Source organism: Eleutherodactylus coqui, chromosome 13 (assembly GCF_035609145.1).
Source record: "Eleutherodactylus coqui strain aEleCoq1 chromosome 13, aEleCoq1.hap1, whole genome shotgun sequence".
NCBI classification, from domain to species: Eukaryota; Metazoa; Chordata; class Amphibia; order Anura; family Eleutherodactylidae; genus Eleutherodactylus; species Eleutherodactylus coqui.
Window position 1 is genome coordinate 124,340,463 of NC_089849.1, and position 19,715 is coordinate 124,360,177.

Below are 19,715 nucleotides of genomic sequence, written 5' to 3' on the forward strand. Positions count from 1 at the left end.
GATCACCGAGTTTTTCAACCACCTGCTGCAGAGACCCACGGATTCCGCCCTAGAACTGGACAGAGTCCACCGAGCCTTGGGCCCGAAGCCAACAGATCCCACCAGACCCAGGGACATTCTCTGCAGAGTCCATTTTTACAGAGAAAAGGAGCAAATATTACAGCGAACACGCACACTGGATACTCTGCAGTTCAGGGGCCGCTCGGTTAGTGTATACCCGGACTTATCCAAACGTACATTACAGCTACGCAGGACCCTGAGGCCCCTCCTAAATGCTCTGAGAGAAAGAGACATTCCATATAGATGGGGGTTCCCCCTACAGCTCCACGCGAGAAAAGGAGGGAAATCGGCTGTATTTAGACACCTGGAAGACCTACCCAAATTCCTTGGGACCCTGGAGCTACCACAGATTGAAATACCGGACTGGCCCCGGTTCCCCCACCCAGAATGGAGTGGCAGAAAGCTGGAAATCCGCGAAGGGAACCGAGGAATAAATCCCCAAGAAACCAAGACAAAGGCTGAAAGAGGAGACACAGAAACCCCGAGGACCTTCCCACATGAAGACCGGTGTAACGAACTGACCAGACCAACCCATTTCAGTCCCTTCATGTGTCAAGACCAACTCCTAACGAAAACCTGTTGCTTTCCATATCCTCACATACCTGTTTTTCTCTCATTTCTCCTGTTATATGCTGTGATGACAGACCCGGCGGCGGGCGAGATCAGTGCCATCAGCTTTGCAAATTAATCTCTTTATCTGTTCGGTTTCAATTTTCCTTCTCTTTTCTTCACCAAGCGACGGCGAAGGCGGGGGCAGGCCTCCATTGGTGGTCTCCCCTCCCCCACCTAGAGTAGGCAGCTTTTAAGCTGCGCTTGAAGCTAGTCTATAGTGACTAATAGTGATCAGTGCCAAAGAGTGAGGCCTAGTGAGAGGCCTGTAGATGCTTTATGTTTTTTACCCCCCCCCCCCCCCCCCGTCCCCCTAACCCCATGTGTTATCCTTTCCCCACTATCCCTGACCCCACCCACCCTAAACCTCGCCTGAAGAATGCGATAAGCGTCCTAACCAGTATGGTTCATGGCTAACCTGACGATTGCCTCGTACAACGCCAAGGGGTTGAATATTCCCTCCAAGAGGGGTCAGATCCTGTACCACATGCAAAAAAAAGGTAGGAAGGTGCTTCTCCTCCAGGAGCCCCACTTTAAAACAGACGAGATTCCCTCATGCTCCACAAAATCATTCCCTACCTGGTTCCATAACCCGAACCGGAAGGCGGGAGGGGTTTCTATTGCATTCCATAACTCGTTACAGATGCAACCCCTTGGCGTTCTACAGGACCCAGAAGGTAGATATCTATTTGTCAAAACAGAAGTTTTTGGAAGGGTGATCACTTTCGCAAATTTATATTTCCCGAACCAGCGATAGATATCCTTTGGTGTGGCCACCCTGAGAGAGTTGGCAAAGTTCGCGGACAGCTCTACCATTGCCCTGGGAGGCGACTTTAACCTGGCCATAGATCCGGAACAAGATACATCGTCAGGTAAGTCCTCTGTCTCACGGGCAGCAACAAGAACCCTGTTGAGGGAACTAGGGGACATGCACTTAGTGGACATATGGCGTCTGCTACACCCGGGCGTCAGGGACTACACGTTCCACTCAATCCCCCATAATAGCTATGGCAGATTAGATTACTTATGGGTCTCACACGCCCTCCTAGATTACAGGCCCGTATGCGAATTCCGACCATTTATTTGGTCTGATCACGCCCCGGTATACGCTGACTTTGACGGATTTCAAAAAGATCTACGAGTTAGAACATGGAAACTTAATGACAACATACTAAAAGACCCCCAATGTGTCCAAGAGATTAAAATGACCATAGCCAATTTTGTAAACGACCATCAAAACGATAGCACGCGGGCCCCTGTTAAATGGGAAGCACTAAAATGTGTGCTGAGAGGTACATGATCTCCCAGGGGGCAAGATTGAAAAAAGAGCGAGCACAACGAGTCGTGAATGTTGCAATAAGTTACGTTTTTCCTTTTATTCATAACTAAGAAAAACTGTTCTAATTCTTTAACATTGTAATGTTTGTAAAGTTGATATGACGGTGTGCAATGAACATACTTTGTAGACTGTAACCAAGTTATAATCTGAAAAATAAAGAATTTAAAAAAAGAAAAAGAAAAAAGAGCGAGCAAGGGAACTGGGAGTCCTGCTGACGACATTACAAGAAAAAGAGACAGCCAACAAAAAAACCCCAAATAATGTCATCCGGGCAGAAATATCAACACTACGCCAGAAGATCTTGTCAATATTAGATCAGAGGACGCTGGCTCTGAGAGACAAGATCCGTAGGGAAGCTTATGAGGCAGGGGACAAATGTGGAAGAAAGTTGGCACGAGTGCTACACCCTAGAACCCCGGTGACATTCGTACCCAAAATACAGAGAGCGGGGAAGACACCAGAGATTTCCACAAGGGATATCCTGGAGGAATTCTGCCTATATTATGAAAGACTGTATAATATAGAGCAACCCTCACGGGCAGGAGATAGAGAAGGGGAGGAGGAAAGGACATATCTAGAAGAACATGGCCCGGGCCCGTTAAAGATAGAGGAGGCAGCAGCCTTGGAGGAGGACTTCACATGTGAAGAGGTCGGGGAAATAGTCAAAAACCTAAAGACAGGTAAAGCGCCAGGCCCGGATGGGTTCTCGGCCAGATTTTACAAACTCTTTGGAGAGGAATTATCCCCCATGTTAACTCAGATGTTTAATGAGATTTCTCAGGGGAGCCCCATTCCACCTCAGGCCCTCCAGGCGCATATAGTAGTAATCCCGAAACCGGGGAAAGACACTACCTCCTGCGCAAACTATAGACCGATATCCCTGATAAACTTAGACGTTAAGATGCTAGCCAAACTTATAGCAAACAGATTCAGCAAGCACATCCCTGACTTGATACATAGAGAGCAGGTGGGATTTGTCTCTGGGAGGGAAGCCAGAGACAATACGATTAAAACGATCTCATTAATATCCAGGGCAAGAGCAGCAAACAAACCATTGTGCTTGCTGACAGTGGATGCAGAAAAGGCGTTCGACAGGGTCCGGTGGAGGTTCTTGGAGGGGACCCTCCGTCAGATAGGCCTCGGCCAGAGAATGAGGGAATGGATCATGGCCCTATACAAGGGACCATCAGCCAGAATTCGGGTGAATGGTGCCCTTTCAGATTCCATCTCGATTAACAATGGAACTCGGCAGGCGTGTCCCCTGTCACCCCTGCTGTACGTCCTGTCCATGGAATCTCTGGCCAACGCCATTAGAAAAAACGGGTCAGTCAGAAGACAGACGGAGGGCCCCTTTGAACATAAGTTGGCGCTTTTTGCGGACGACCTCCTCCTGTTCCTGTCGAACCCGAGAGTAGGGCTGCCAGTGGTAATGAAGGAGTTCGATAGATATGGGAGAGTAAGTAATTTTAAAGTCAATTTACAAAAATCGGAAATCCTAAACGTAACACTGGCCCAGACGGAGGTAGAGGCCCTTTCGGAGTCTTTCCCCTTCAAGTGGAGACTTTCGGCCAATAAGTATCTGGGAGTACAGATTCCAGCAGACCCTTCACAGATATTCGAACTAAACTTCCTCCCATACCTGGAGGGACTGAGGGCGGAATTGAGCAAATGGAGCCCGCTCTATGTATCGTGGACAGGGCGGATAGATGCAGTCAAGATGGACTCCCTCCCAAAGTTTTTGTACTTATGCCAGACCCTCCCGGTGGCCCTGAACCGGCAATACCTTTTAAATATTCGGTCTTTAATCATTAAGTTTGTATGAATGAACCGCAAATCTAGACTTAGTCACAGGCTACTAACAAGAACCAAAGAAGAAGGGGGACTGGGGCTCCCAGACTTTTCACTCTACTACAAGGCTTGTATTGCTAACTTCGTCCTCTCGCTGTTACAAGCGAAAGCAACTAAACTATGGGTAGAAATGGAACATGCAGCCGACTCCAGGATAGTCCAGGGGGCCCCCTGGATCCCTAGACAGTACCTCAAGGAGGTAGAGAGCCTCCCACCATACCTCATAAAGGTCCTCAAGAAATGGGTGGCATGGGCCACAAGAGCGAGACTGATATCAATACCAGGCCCGCTTACACCACTGGTAGCCAACCCACAGTTCCCACCAGCGAGAGACAAGAACACAATCCTGGCCATACCAGACACTCCAATCCCTAGAATTGTAAACGTAGTAAAGACGGGATGAAACCCCTGAGAGAGTTTTATGGCAACTCGCTTCCCCCCCCAGGAGCCTGGTTGAGCTACCTTCAGGTGAGGGGCTTTGTGGGGTCCCTGACGCCCGGGGAGTGTGTTAATAGACAGCTGACGCCATTCGAAGAGATGGGCATGTCGCCGGGGCCTACGGAGCCTACGGAGCACGGTATATCAGTAATATATGAACTGTTGCTGGACGGTGAGACGGGGGACTCCCTTCCAAATTACACGGGTCAGTGGGAGAATGAGTTAGGTGGCAACCGCTCTGCATCAGACTGGCAGAGGGCCTTCCTCATATGCCACAAAAGCACCAGGTACGGCAGATTACAGGAGCAGAATTTTAAGATCCTCCCACGATGGTATCAGATACCGTTAAGACTACACCAAATTGACAATAGAATACCTACATAGATATGTTGGAGGTGTCAAAACGGTCCAGGGACAATGACCCACATATGGTGGGACTGCCCCCCAATCAGGACCTTGTGGAGTAACGTGGAATTATTATATAATGACATGACCAGGTCTAAAGTGTCCATAACAGCGGAGATGGCCCTGCTCCTGATACTGCCCGGATCTATGGCTAGAATTAGAGCTGACTTGTTGAGGCTGGTTATCCTAGCTGTAAGAATGTCGGTACCTGAATTATGGAAATCAGGATCTCCACCCACACGAATAATGTGGTCAGAGAAACTTAATATGGTAATGAGATATGAGGAGGAAGGAGCTGAAAGCGAAAAAGAACGAATTGGGATACATAATCTATGGAGCCCGTGGATATCGATGAGAGCCTCGGACACGTTCAAAACCTGGCTGGAATCAGGTCAACTCGAAGGGTGAAGAATACCGATACAAACAGGCGAGGTGATTTAATACCCCCTAAAACCCACCTTCCCCTACCCCCCCACTCCTAGCCTTACCCGTTCCCCTCCCCCCACCCCGTTAGTTAGTTATAGTTTGAAATACACTTATTTGTTTTGTAGTATTTATATGTGATGCAGAGAAAGTCGGTCTAATTATCCCCACTGCACAAGAAGATGCGAAGCAAAGACAAAATGTTAAGATGGACCCAGCGAAAGATTACTGTCTATTGTAATGCATCATTTTGGTTTAACATGTAAAATCAATAAAATTTAATTGAATCTAAAACTGACAAATCTACCTTAGGGGGCGCTCACACGACGGCCCCCATGCCCAGCACCTTGTGAGCCAAGCCAGGAGCAGAGAGAAAGTATGATGGAAAGATTCACATGTCTTCCTTATAATAGACCCGCTCCTGGCTCCGGCCTGCCAAGACCGAACACAAAAACCGCCGTGCGAAATCGCTCCCAACTGCTACACAAGCTAAATCCTTCTACACACAGGTGCCAGTAACCAGGGGTACCACCTGGTTACCGGGGGTCTCACCACTTGTAGAGCTTCACCTGTACGCTGCCATTACAGCAGCACAGGACTTGGCAGAGGGGCCGTCGCCATCTTGTCGAGCTTCACCCGTACCCAGCACGCACAGCAGTACAGGACTTGGTGTTGGCATCTGGTGGCACTGTTCCTGCTGGTGTTGCATGTGGTGGCACTGTTCCTGCTGGTGTTGGCATCTGCTGGCACTGCTCCCGCTGCCAGGTTTTAGTCGCCTCCGATCAGATGAAGGTAAAGGCAGCCCCTGTGTTCGCTTCGCTGGTGGTTCTCTACTGACAAGTCCTCCTCAGATACAAGCGTTCACACAATGTCCTCTGCAGCTCCTCCTGGCCGGCGCTGCTGACAAGTCCTAAGCTGAAGCGCAGGGGATTCCAGAAGTCTGTGAAACTGTTCCTCACTGACCACTTCATCCTCGCTGACGATCAGCCGCTGGAGAAAGTCCTCCAGCACAGAGGGTCTGAAGCTGTACAGGAATTGTGAGGGGAGCTGACAGGAATGGTGAGGGGAGCTGACAGGAACAGGGAGCTGTCACCTGGACGCTGCATGCTGCTTTCTCTCTAGATGATGATGGCCCACATCTCTGCACCTCCATATCTCACTGCTGCTCCTCTCAGCTTGTTCCTCTGGACCAATCACCAGCCTCTGTCAGGCCACCAGATTCTGCCTGACAACCACAGGCATTTCCCGCTATTTTTCTTCAGCCAATCATCTGCTGCTGCCAACCAGTCCATCACTGGGCAGAACTCACTCTCTGCCATCTCACCTGACCCAGTAATGACCTTTGTAACATATCTTGGTTAACCATAAAACCTTCTCCATAGAGGGTGACATCCATCCATCATGTACATAAAGCTCCCAGATCCCATGAGGCTCCATAGAAGGTGTCATATCATCCATCCATCATGTATATAAAGCTCCCAGATCCCATGAGGCTCCATAGAGGGTGACATATCATCCATCCATCATGTACATAAATCTCCCAGATCCCATGAGGCTCCATAGAAGGTGACAGATCATCCATCCATCATGTACATAAAGCTCCCAGATCCCATGAGGCTCCATAGAAGGTGACATATCATCCATCCATCATGTACATAAAGCTCCCAGATCCCATGAGGCTCCATAGAAGGTGACATATCATCCATCCATCATGTACATAAAGCTCCCAGATCCCATCAGGCTCCATACAGGGGGACATATCATCCATCCATCATGCACATAAAGCTCCCAGATCCCATGAGGCTCCATAGAAGGTGACATATCATCCATCATGTACATAAAGCTCCCAGATGCCATGAGGCTTCATAGAAGGTGACATATCATCCATCCATCATGTACATAAAGCTCCCAGATCCCATGAGGCTCCATAGAGGGTGACATATCATCCATCCATCATGTATATAAAGCTCCCAGATCCCATGAGGCTCCATAGAGGGTGACATATCCATCCATCTATCATGTACATAAAGCTCCCAGATCCCATGAGGCTTTCCCTCCTAACTGTCCCTCAAGCCTTACAAGCAATGGCTTTTGAGTGCTAATCGTTGCGTGCAAACTCTTCCATCTTTCACTCTTTTTCTAAACAATGATTTTTTAGTTGAGCATAAAATCCATGGTTCAGCTGGAGAGAGATAGCAGGGACCCCACGTTGTGTTCTTCGTGGGAGCAGCTGATTACATTGTATTCAGCTGACAGCCCGCTGCAGCCCTTGTGAAGACACTGCAGTACTTTATGCAAAATGATCGCTGGAACTGTCGATCTTGCAATCGTTTGAAAGATTGTCTTTGCGTGTAAATGAGCCTTTAAGCCCCCTACACACGGCAGAGCGGATTCCCGCAGGGGCGTCCGCACTTACCTGCTGTCTTCTCTTTTGATCAGTACTTGGTTTCCGCAAGAATGCAGGAAGAATCGATTTCCTATTGCATGCCATGGGCACTATTTGCTGTGGCTCCGCGGTGTGGCCGCCCACCACGGATTCCGCAGCATATATCCGTCTGTGGCCGGGAGCCCTGAGGCTCAGTGATCAGTATGAGAACTGCAGGACTTCCAGGATTTGTTTTTTAATATAGATTGTGACATTGAAATGAAAAAAATCGCCCCAAAAATTATTTAAAAATATGTTTACTATGATTTATACAATAGGCGGGTTTGTGATGCCGCAGTCACTATAAACCCCTCGCAATGGCAGCTGCCCACCGCTATAAGGGCAAATGCCATGAAAGAAGCTACGGCTTCTAAAAGCATCCATATTCCAGATGAGTGCAGTGTTATATATACATCGCATCGGGCCCTGAAGCCCACGAGGTGTTTGACCTTACAAGGGCCATGTGATAGTCCTCAGTGCTGCTATATATGTGACCTTGCTGGACCGCTTCCAGGAAACTGTTCTCCCCTCTCCAGGCGGCTCTTGCCATCTAGTATCTACTAGGGGACAATAATACCAATTGCTATATTGATGAACTAGCGTCTCGTTCCGGTTCCTCCACTGCGATTAGTTCGATCACTTAGCGTTTGCTGTGTTATTCCTATGGGATCTGCAGTGTCTGAGGAATGACCCGAACCCGAGGCCGTCCCGTCCAGTCTGCAGTTGGATGCGACTAGAGGTCATGTGGGATGATGGTGGAGTGGACCAGCGGCGAACCCGTGTTGATTCAGGAAGGGAAGTTCAGTGTGGACGGTTGAAATGGTAGGGGAGAAGCGAGAGGATGAGCTCTGTTCTACTACTGAAGAGGTTTTTGAACAAAACATTCCCTGGAGAAATATTTATCTGGAATCGTCTTCTTTTCAGCTGCTCGTTGACCTCAAAGTACTCAGACGGTTGAGCCTTGTAGATGCAGGTTGGGCTCTCGCCTCTTGGAGGTGTTGTAGCATCTGGACTGGAATACTTGCTCAGTTGTCTTTGCTTATTCCTTCCAATTAGTGATTTGGTAATTTCACCGGTGACAACGTCTCATAGAGTAAAATCATTGAACTTTTTCTGACTTTAGGTTCCCGAGGTCGAGGACCCTCCCAGATGTCTCCTCCACAAGTTAATGTCTCCATCTGAGCTGGCCAAGATGAGTAAGAAGACCGGGAGGATATTAGGTCTCACCCTGGAGATCATTCATCAGCTGACCAGAGAGGTGAGGGATTTGGAGAAAGTTGTTATACTGTCATCACGTCACTTTTGCTATGATTGCTAAAAAGTCTTTCCCAATTTCTTCTCTTTTTACTTATTTGTCCCATTTCAATGTTTTAAATCATCAAACTAGTTTTAACCCTTCACTTCTGAGTCCCTTTTTCTATATTGTATCATCTTCCAGTAACTGTATTTTCTCATCTGTATCATTGGGCGACACAGCTTTGACCCTGGGTATAGCTGCTGCTACTAGGAGGCAGACACTTGAGTAGAGAAAAACTGTTAGCCCCTCCTATCAGCTATATCACTCATGCAGGCACCAAACTAATCATTTCCTATGAAGAACGGAAAAAGGATCTGGGAATGTTTAGCAGAAGAGAAGGCTGAGAGGAGACTTAATAGCACTCTACAAATATCTGAAGGGTTGTCACAGTGCAGAGAGATCAGCCCTATTCTCATCTGCACAAGGAGAGACTAGAAGCAATGGGATGAAACTGAAAGGGAGGAGACACAGATTAGATATTAGACAGTGAGGGGATCAATGAGTGGAACAGGTTGCCACGGGAGGTGGTGAGTTCTCCTACAGTGGAAGTCTTCAAAGGCTGGACAAATATCTGTCTGGGATGATTTAGTGAATCCTGCACTGAGCAGGGGAGTTGGACCCGATGACCCCGGAGGCCTCTTCCAACTCTACCATTCTAGGACCCGCCAGCCATAGTATCACCCCTTTTTGTCTACTGGAGCTCTTGCTTAAAGGCAGGTGAGCGCCAGGGAGGAACACTGCTGGAGTCATGGAGCACACCGCTGGTGGACGCCTGGGTTCACTTCCCACCGGAGCACTTCCTTTCTAAAGGCAGGCTAGCGGAAGGGTAGGGGGAACATGACTATGAATCATGGAGCACGCTGCCAATGGATGCCTGGATTTGTTGCGATAGCCGAGTATGTTTCACTCACAGATCGCTAGGGTAAGTATCCCAGATTGGTGAGAGTCCTGTTCTGTTCTTCTCATCCCCATTAGTACACATAGACAGACTGAATGGGGAGCAAGTTACACTTACCTTTTCTCAGGGTGAAGAGCTCCTCGGGCTCTCAGGGACCCTTTTCTGTACGTACCTGCTTCTACTCACCTACAGCTCCCCCAATCCAGATGGTGATGATTGCTGCACAGTATCTTGTATTTGTCATTTGTCATATTAGAGAGTTATGATAGACTGTGTATTAAACCCTGCATGCGTGTCAAGATCAGGATAGATCTCCATTCACTGACAGCAAGTACTGATCTTTGAGGTTGTGGTGCATCAAACTGCTACATTCACTCACCCATTGTTTAGGTATACAGGTGTGTTAGCCCAGTTGTAAAGCTGCTGCTCCTCCTGGAGTTGCAGGTTTAAATCTGAGCAAAGCCAAACAGTGGATGGACAGGTCTCCTTTTGGTCCCGGCTTCCATGCTGTGCTGGGACTTGTGGGGCCGCGTTGCAAGTCTTAAAACAACTGGGATTGACTCAGAGTCCAGCCACGTCTGTCTCTCCAAGAACGGCTCTGGTGTGGGTAAGCTCTACCCGGTGGCTGGCCCCGCTGCTTGTTGAAGTGCAACCCACAGGAGGAATAATAGGGGGGAAGAAATGAGCACTTTCTGAGGGTCTCCAGCCAGTCCAGAGTGGAATTACCCTGCCTTTGCCTCAACCCTTCATGAATGTGCACCCAAGGATCTGCAGCCTATAGCCTTATGACCCTGCCTGTAGCCTGCTGGCCTTTTACGGCTTTGCCTATAGCCTTATGACCCTGCCTGTAGCCTGCTGGCCTTTTACGGTTTTGCCTTTAGCTGTAACTGCCCACTATGGGCTATTCCCTGGTACTTTGAAATCCAAATTATAGCCACTTCACTTCTGGGTCAGTGTCACATGACTGCCATGTGACCGAATGTCAAATGACCTATTGCTGAAGAGATCTCTGCCCATCAGCTCAAGTGCAGTTGGGTTATACAGCTGGACAATATTCCTAAGCATACAAGCAAGTCCACATGACTCTGGTTCAAAAGAAACAAAGTTAAAGGGGTTCTCTAAGTATGAGCTGTGGAGATGGCCTATCATATGGCTCTGAATAGCAGAAGAGCAGTGGTCCTGAGCAGTGGACTCCCACTGATCTGCTACTGTTGGCCTAACCGGAGGATAGTCCATCACTAGCTCCTAACTGATATTCCTCTAGGGTTTTGGAGTAGCTGAGGCAGAGTCCTGATTTGACCCCCATTCAGATGCTGTGGTAGCGGGCCCTTCATGCAATAAAAACCAGTGCAGCTGAGTTAAAACAAATCTGCAAAGGAGGCTGGGAAATAATTAATCAACCGCGATCTAAAAGACTCGTTGGAAGTTATTGCAAACATTTGATTGCAGTCGTTACTGCCAAGGGCGGCATGACCAGTTATTAGATTTAGGGGGGCAGTTACTTTTCCACATGGTGATATAGGCTGTGAATAAATCTTTATCGTCAGTAAATAGAATTCTCATTTGAAAGCTGCATTGTGTGTTTTACTTCTGCTGTTTATTTTATATTAAAGTTAGTTGGATGATCTGAAACCTTTATATGCGACTAATTAGCAACAACAGAAGAAATCAGGTGAGGAGCTCATAGGTTGTTCCAACACCGTAGATAAAACTTGGACTCACTGGAGAGTTGAGGGAATTTCAGCATATCCAATGTTGTATATTCTGAAATGTCCAAAATATATACATTGCCTCAGTATCTCAATGGAGCCAGATTATAATTCATGTCTATGTTGGTAACAGATGGACATGACTGCAGAGGTGAAGGAAATTTACGTAGTGATAAGTACTAATGTGTCTCTCCATAAACAGGATTACACAGTAGTGAAGAAGACTTCTCGTAAATGCCGTCAGGCCCCTGTGTCCGAAGGGTCGGGAAGAACCTTGAGCCCAATCATGGAGCCTTCATCCAACTCCCTGTTACATGAGGAGATCAATGAGCAGCAGATCCTAGAGCTCGCCAACAAGATCATTGAGCTGCTGACCGGAGAGGTGAGCGCCGCCGGGGAGGATGGGATGTGAGTAGCACCTGGATGTGTTTAGATGGTGATGCTATCATGTGTATCAGGTTCCTATAAGATATCAGGATGTCACCATCTACTTCTCCATGGAGGAGTGGGAGTATTTAGAAGGACACAAGGATCTGTATGAGGACATCGTGATGGACCACCAGCCCCTCAAATCATCAGGTGAGAATAGACTCTCCTTGTGCAGTATTGAGGGTTAGCTATAGACGCCTGTCATCTGATCATTCCAGATCAACAATCTATTCAGTCTGTGTTTTCTACAGATGGATCTAGTAACAGAAATGCAGCAGCAAGGTGTCCGAGTCCTCTCTGTTCCCAGGATCGTTCCAGAGAAAGCCACAGTGTTGTACACGATGATCAGGTAGATGGAGCACATGCTTCGGCCAAACCAGCTGCGACAATCTTTTTGTTCTTTGTCCCTTTTTGCTACCAGCTACAGTATAGTTTTTATCTCTCTGTAATGAGGAAATGTTGGACAGCATTGGGAATACCTCTGTCTAGTTGTCGTTACCATAAATGGACTTTTCCAGCTCCGTGCTGAATTATACATTGTTTCACATTTTGAATTAGAATGAAGATCTTAATGACATTAAAATTGAAGTTCTACTAGGAGAAGAGGCATGTATGCTGGGGGATGAACAAGGTAAGGATGAGATGACACTTACAGCTATCTGTTCAGGTAAGTAATGACCACAGAAGGCAGCCTATAGCCGGAGAGCCTGCCATAATATGAGCAGACCTTGAATATTGACCTGATTTAACTCATTGGAAAATGCTGCTAAAACATTCTGGCCCGGGGATCCACTAACTTGGCAAGACTAAAATGGGTACTCCCGTCTCAGGCCGCCAGGACCTTCTATGGCATGAGCAGCTTACACTGGCAATGCCTTATTAGCAATATATAGAGGTTGTAGAACAACATATGCCCCATTCAGACGACGTCTCTGTCGGGGAAGGCCTTGTATATTTCAGTAAGACAATGCTAAACTGCATCCTTCATCCACCACAACAGCATGGTTTCACAGAAGAAGAGTCCGGGGTGAACCGACTGCCTGAAGTCTGGACCTTCCACCAATAGAAAACATTTAGCGCATTATGAAATAAAAAAATCTGGTAAAGCTGACCGAGGACTGCGGAGCAGCTAGGCTCCTCCATCAGAGAAGAGGGGGACAACATTCCTCTCCCAAAAGAAAAGACTCATTGACTGTAAAGGAGAGATCAGTATTGAGGGTCACCTAGAAATGCCTGTTATCTGATGATTCCATATCACAATCTATTCAGTCTGTGTTCTCCACAGAGGGATCTAGTAACAGACATACACCAGAAAGGTGTCCGAGTCCTCGCTGTTCCCAGGATCATTCAAGCTCCAGCAGTTAGTCTTCTTTCTTCCCCCACATTTGTAGACTGTTGTTAGACAATGTTAGACGTGGCCCTAGAACACATTTTGTTAGATGCGTTGCTGCCAACAATTTTTATATGAGTTCATTTTTTTAAATTAAACGGAAAAATGCCCCCCCCCACCCCCCCCCCACACACACACACACACACCAGAGCTTTTCTGATGCACCCCATAATCCTATTCTATTAAATCAATGATGGCAGCGGTCACTTCACGGGTCGGAGCTAACAGCTTTTGCTCCGTATCGCTGTGTGTTGTGGCACTGACAGTAGGCGCCCAATCAGTTGACTGGCTAGGATCCTAGTGGTGAACCTCAGAGATCAGCTGTTGATGACCTATCCGGAGGCTGATTCATCAATAGAATTTTTCTGGAAAACCCCTTTTGAGATACTTTTAAACATTTCCCATTTTATTTTAAACATTTCTGTTCTTTTATTTGTGAGGACATTGTCCTAGTCAATACAATTAAGGGCATCTCTAGGCTGATCTAATTTAGTTTGTTTTTGTGACTTCCTGGCAAAACACCCTATTTGAAGGAAAAGTGGAAATGTATTATATCATGGTTACTATTTCCCAGGTGCCCCAACCCTTAACCACTATTGTTCTGTCGCATCTGTTGGTTGATAAGTCTAAAATGCTCTCTACTTCTCCTCTTGACTTCCTACAATCTAGTTTTCGTACTCCTACATTCTCCATATCTCAGCAGCATTTGACACCAGATATCATCAGGTTCCTCTCCGTAGACTCCACTTGGTGTTTCTTTTGCTTCTGCTTCTTCTCTTCTTCCCTTTGCTGTTGGGGTTACTCAGGATTTGGTGCTAGGTCCTTTCCTCTTTTTTTTTTTCTCTACATCGCCTCTGTTGGCCAAACTATCAGTAGATTTGGCTTTTAGTACCATCTCTACATTGATAACACACAATTACACACCAATTTCGTTTCAAAATGTGATTGTTTTCTGCAAGAGAAACCAAGTAATCTTGTAGAGTAGAGAAATAAATAAATAATTAGTCCACTGATGAGGCAAAGTTTTATGGTCTCTGAATTAGTGTTGGGGGGTCACCAGGCAAGCGTGTTATCTGTGCTATAGATTTCTCATATTTCCCAGTCATGCATGAATCCTCTTGAAGAATTTAACCCTTTGTTGAGTGTCAAAAATTGTTATAAATTTGTACACTCGAATTCTATGGCTTTGTGACTTGAAATTGCATTTTAATATGGTGACTTTCATGCGTTCTATGTTATGTCTGTGACTAGGAAAGTGCTCGGCCGCAGGTAATTCTGTCTTTCTCTCTTTAATTGTGTGGCGATGAGACCTCATCGTCGCTTTCAGTTTTTGTCTCGTTTCTCCAACAAACATCCCTTCACTACTGCAAAGCACCAACGATTGTGTATCTGCTGTCTCTAACATCATGCCCTCCGTCTGAAACTAAATATTTCAAAAACCCTAAAGCCGGACAAAAATCCAGAGGAATGCGGCTCATACAGGCCTATTTCCTTATTAAATACAGACTACAAAATCCTTACAAAAATACTGGCCTTCCGCCTAAACCAAATCGTAAAGGAGATCATACACCCTGACCAATCTGGCTTTATCCCTGGAAAATCAACATCAGACAATATCAGAAGGACGCAGGTAATCACACAGGTGGGGTGGAGGTGGAGGTCAGACTGGGCCCTGGCCTCATTAGATGCAGCTAAGGCATTCGACTCAGTCGAGTGGCTATATCTGATAGAAGTTCTACGGAAATTCGGATTCGGAGACACATTCATAAAATGAATCTCTATTCTATATAAAGCACCGACTGCTAGGGTAGTAGTAAATGGTCTGGCCTCTACCTCCTTTCCACTCCACAGGGGGACCCGACAAGGGTGCCCACTTTCCCCCCCTCCTATTTGCAATTGCAATTGAACCCCTAGCCTTGAGAATCCGACAACAGACCTCATACAAAGGCGTCCAGATAGGACCTAGAGAGGACAGAATAGGACTATACGCAGATGACATAATATTATATATGTCAGACCCTAAAAATACCCTACCGTTAGCCATTTCTCTCATAGACAAATTTGGGAATTTTTCAGGCCTATGCATCAATTGGCAGAAATCCGCTTTCATGCCTCTAAGACCAGAGGGATGGCGGATGGGAGAAGTATTCTGTAACCTACAAATCACCCCCGGATTTAAATACCTTGGCATACATATCACCAGGGACCATACCCAGAGCTTCGAGTTAAACATTACTCCCTTGCTGGCGACTCTGCAGCAAAAATTAAAAAGTTGGAGCTCCCTGCCACTATCTGTAACGGGCAGGATAAACCTCATAAAAATGATAATACTCCCCAAGTATCTATACTGTCTAGAACACGCAGAAATAACTATACCACAGAAATTATTTAAAAAAACTAACTCCTTAATAACATCATTCATATGGGGAAACTCTAGAGCCAAGCTCCGCTTAGACACCCTACAGCGCCCTAAGGAGATGGCGGGAATGGCGCTACCAGATTTTAAACTCTATTACCTGGCGGGACAGGTGAGATATCTCCGCCATTGGTTATCGGGCGCACCTCTCCCTAACTCCGAGCACCACCTGATGTATTTTCTCATGGAAACATCGCTCTGGATCCTCCTGGAAAAACCAGGATTAATGACTAAACAAATGCTACCTATCCACAGACTCGCAGTAAATGTGTGGCAGACATGCAAATCACTAATTGGGCAGGATGACACCCCTCTGGAAACTCCTTTATGGGACAACAGAGCATTACCGCACTTGATGAACCTACCGGATAAGCAATTCTGGATAAACCTAGGAATCACCACACTAGAGCACGTATATGCCGACCAAACACTGGTCTCCTTTGAGCAGCTACAGCAACTATACCAAATCCCAAGAGCGGGCTTTTTAAGATATTCCCAGGACCACGAATTCCCAGGACCTAGACAAACATTCTCCCAGTACCCACTAATAGGCATACTACGAACCCAAGGGCCTAAAGGCCTGATATCGGTGCTGTTCACCCATCTACTGCAAGCTAAAATCCCTGATACACCAATGACAGTAATGCAGAGATGGAGAGAACTCATTCCCACCCTCACTAATGAGGACTGGGAAACCGCGATGTCCACATACACCACAGTATCACCGGCGGCAAATAACAAACTAACACAACCATACATCCTACACCAGTGCTACCTAACACCAACTAGACTCCACAAAATGAATAGGATAGCCACTAACCATTGTCACCGGTGCAGAACACCCAATGCAAACTTTAATCACCTAATATGGAATTGTGCAGACATTCAAGCATACTGGGGAGAGGTCATAGAGTTCTTAACACAAATACTAGGGATACCGGTACCGCACGACCCCGCAGTATGCCTGCTGGGTATTCTGGATGAAGAACAATGGCAATACCATGACAGAATATTCCTTACTAAAGTATTATTTTTTGCCCACAAAGCAATAGCCCTGCGCTGGATGGACAGACGCCCCCCGACACTCTCAAAATGGCAGAATATTATCAATGCCATGCTACCATATGAAAAAATAGTCTACAAAAATAGAAAATGCCCTGAAAAATTTAACAAGGTATGGGAGAGGTGGTGTGGGTCGACGAGTACAGTGTTCACACAGGACCGGTTCTAAAACCTGCTGAGGACATCTATGCCCGGAAATGCCCGGTAAAACCAACCAAGAACCCTACCCCTCACTGGCACTACGAGAAACTGCATTGTCATAAAGTGTACAACAACTGTATATGTAGATGTAACATACTAAAGTACTGATAATATGATTGTAATGAGCCTATGATGTAACCAAAGTTCTTTATTCATTTATTGTACAAAACAGAGTTTTCAATAAAACAGGTTTAAAAAAAAAAAAATGTTCAAAAACTGCCTTACTAGCCTACCTAGATCTGATGTTTCCATCTCAGTGTGTTGTACCGCAGACCCTCCTAGGCAGCATGCCTGCTGTTCTGGAGTTAATATTTGACCCCGATCTTTTCCTTCACTCCATATATTGATGCATTACTAATCAGTCAGTCTTCTCACTAAACTCTCCTGTCTCCAATCTATCTCTATCTACTACCCCACCAGTGTTCTCCATAATTGGAACCTCCCACACCTGTTGCCGAGAGTTCCCAAGCTGCACCAGTTCTCTGGAATGCGCTACCCCTAGGCTAATTACCAATGCACACAGTTTTAGGTGTGTCGTAAAAACACATTTCTTTTGGGACGCTTATCACTTTCCCTAAGGTAACACTTTTTCGTATTCTCCTTCAGTCTACTTTCTCCCTCAAGACCTGATCTTTTCATCCAGCAGTATCCCCCATACTCCATGCACCCCAATGTACTTCTTATTGGTATATACACAGATACTAGCTGGTGAGCGGCGCATGCAGCTTTATCTATAGTATCCCAAAGAAGGTGGACTATCGTACAGAACGAGCACTTGTACCTGTTGTGTCAACCCTATTCCTCATAGACTGTGAGCTCTGGCCTTCACACTTACGGTTCACATTATTAGTTTAATACCGTATGTAATGTCTGATTTTACCCTCTGATATATGAAACGTTGTGGAATATAAAGATTATTGGAAGGTCTACATACAAGCATCCTAAATATCCACTGTGCGTTATTGAAAGAAAAATAACAAAATCTTTGTCTTTCTTCCCACAGATGACTGGGCCGGTGGAGCAAAGGCAGATTTTGGCTTATCTCCAGAATATGACCTAGCATATAGTAACATCGGACAAGATAATACTGGAGAATACTCCATTACTTCACCTATACCCTCCGTCCTTCACTGCGGAGATCTGTCTGCTGATCCCAAGGAACCTTCTGTTAATCAATCACAGATTAAACAAAGTAAAGGAAATAAGAAGGGAAAACTGTTTCCGAGTAATAAATGTGAGAAATATTATAAAAAGAAATCTAATCTTTCTAAGCATGAAAGAATTCACAGAGACGAGAATCCATTTTCATGTCCAGAATGTGGGAAGTGGTTTAAAAAAAAATCTAATCTTTCTATTCATAAAAGAATTCACAGAGATGAGAGAAAATTTGTGTGTTCAGAATGTGGGAAATGTTTTACCACGAAATCAGATCTTGTTAAACATGAGAGAATTCACACAGGGGAGAAACCATTTTCATGCTTGGAATGTGGCAAATGTTTTACCTGGAAATCGGATCTGGTTAAGCATCAAAGAATTCACACTGGAGAGAAGCCGTTTTCATGTTCAGAATGTGGGAAATGCTTTACCCGGAAATCGGATCTTGTAAAACATGAGAGAATTCACACGGGCAAAAAGCCATATTCATGTTCAGAATGTGCAAAATGTTTCACCCAAAGATCAAATCTAGTTGAACATCAAAAAATTCACACGGGACAGAGACCATTTTCATGTTCAGAATGCAGGAGATGTTTTACTCGGAAATCAAATCTTGTGGAACATTTGAGAATCCACACAGGAGAGAAGCTGTCTGTAGTGCTGGAATCTGGAAAGGTTTGTGCAATTAAAGGTCCTCTCGAAAACCACCAGGGACTGGACCCTAGGGGGGGGGCATTTTATTGTATTGAACGTGGAGAGTGTTTCATTCAGGAATCGGGTCTTGTTGAGCATCGTTGTGTTCAGACTTCTTCATGATGATCAAATTGTAGGAAATGTTTTACCGTACAGAAAGGAGGAGATGGCACTGCAGCGCCAAATGAGCCACGTGAAGATGTTCTCTCATCTGTTACTAGAAAGCCTGTAGCATATCCGATGTAGATATCTGTGTCAATACGTCCTTGCTTGCTTTTCAGTATATATTCCTGGGCTGGGTACTAGTAGTTGCAGATTAGACTAAGGCCAGGCTCAGATGAGCGGGTGGGATTCCAGCTGTGAGGCCGGCCTGTGACCCTGCGTACTGCACTTTACTGTATTGCATATGACTGAGGAGGCTCGCAGGCGGTCATGCACAGTACAGGTCTTTTTTTTTCGTATTTCCCGCGCCATTGCTTAGTGATGACGTAGGTACTGGCAGCCCATATGCAATTTTAATTGTGCATGGGCTGCGGATCGGACGTCTCCATTGACATCAATGGAGCCCGTCCGCACGGATTCCGCAGTAAAATTAAGCATACTGTGTTTTGTTTTTTTTTTGTTTTTTTTAATTAATTTTTTTTTCCTTTTTGCACCCGGAATATGTGATTCGTACCCGCGTGTGTGAAGGGGAATTTGAAAATACATGCCTTTCAATACCAGCAGTTTACCGTGGATCCCAATCTCAGAATTTGCAATTCACATCTGGTCTTGTGAGACTGGCCCAAAGCTGGGGATCAAGCAGAGTTTATCATAGGTGTTCAGTCTGTACACAGCCCCTTAAAGGTATGATTGTAGGTGGGCCTCATCACGGTCATTGACTAAATGCTTGCAGATCAGTTAAGACACTCTTGTAAT

At 45.9% G+C, this 19,715-nt stretch overlaps 1 protein-coding gene across 6 annotated transcripts in view; it reads left to right on the forward strand.

The window, feature by feature from the left end:
• Positions 1-19,411, forward strand: part of LOC136588094 (zinc finger protein 501-like) — a 28,068-nt gene extending 8,657 nt beyond the window's left edge. For 2 of the 6 annotated variants that reach the window (XM_066587046.1, XM_066587050.1), the window contains exons 2-7: positions 8,671-8,805; positions 11,654-11,833; positions 11,910-12,030; positions 12,132-12,229; positions 12,439-12,511; positions 17,953-19,411. In XM_066587046.1, the coding sequence (XP_066443143.1) occupies positions 8,671-8,805; positions 11,654-11,833; positions 11,910-12,030; positions 12,132-12,229; positions 12,439-12,511; positions 17,953-18,920 (1,575 nt within the window). In that variant the 3' untranslated portion in view covers positions 18,921-19,411. Of the gene's footprint in view, positions 1-1,290; positions 1,542-4,678; positions 5,132-5,250; positions 5,385-8,670; positions 8,806-11,653; positions 11,834-11,909; positions 12,031-12,131; positions 12,230-12,438; positions 12,512-17,952 lie in introns of those variants that run through there. The other 4 variants (XM_066587052.1, XM_066587047.1, XM_066587049.1 and 1 more) reach the window with 4 other exon arrangements.
• The last annotated feature ends 304 nt before the right edge of the window (positions 19,412-19,715 follow it).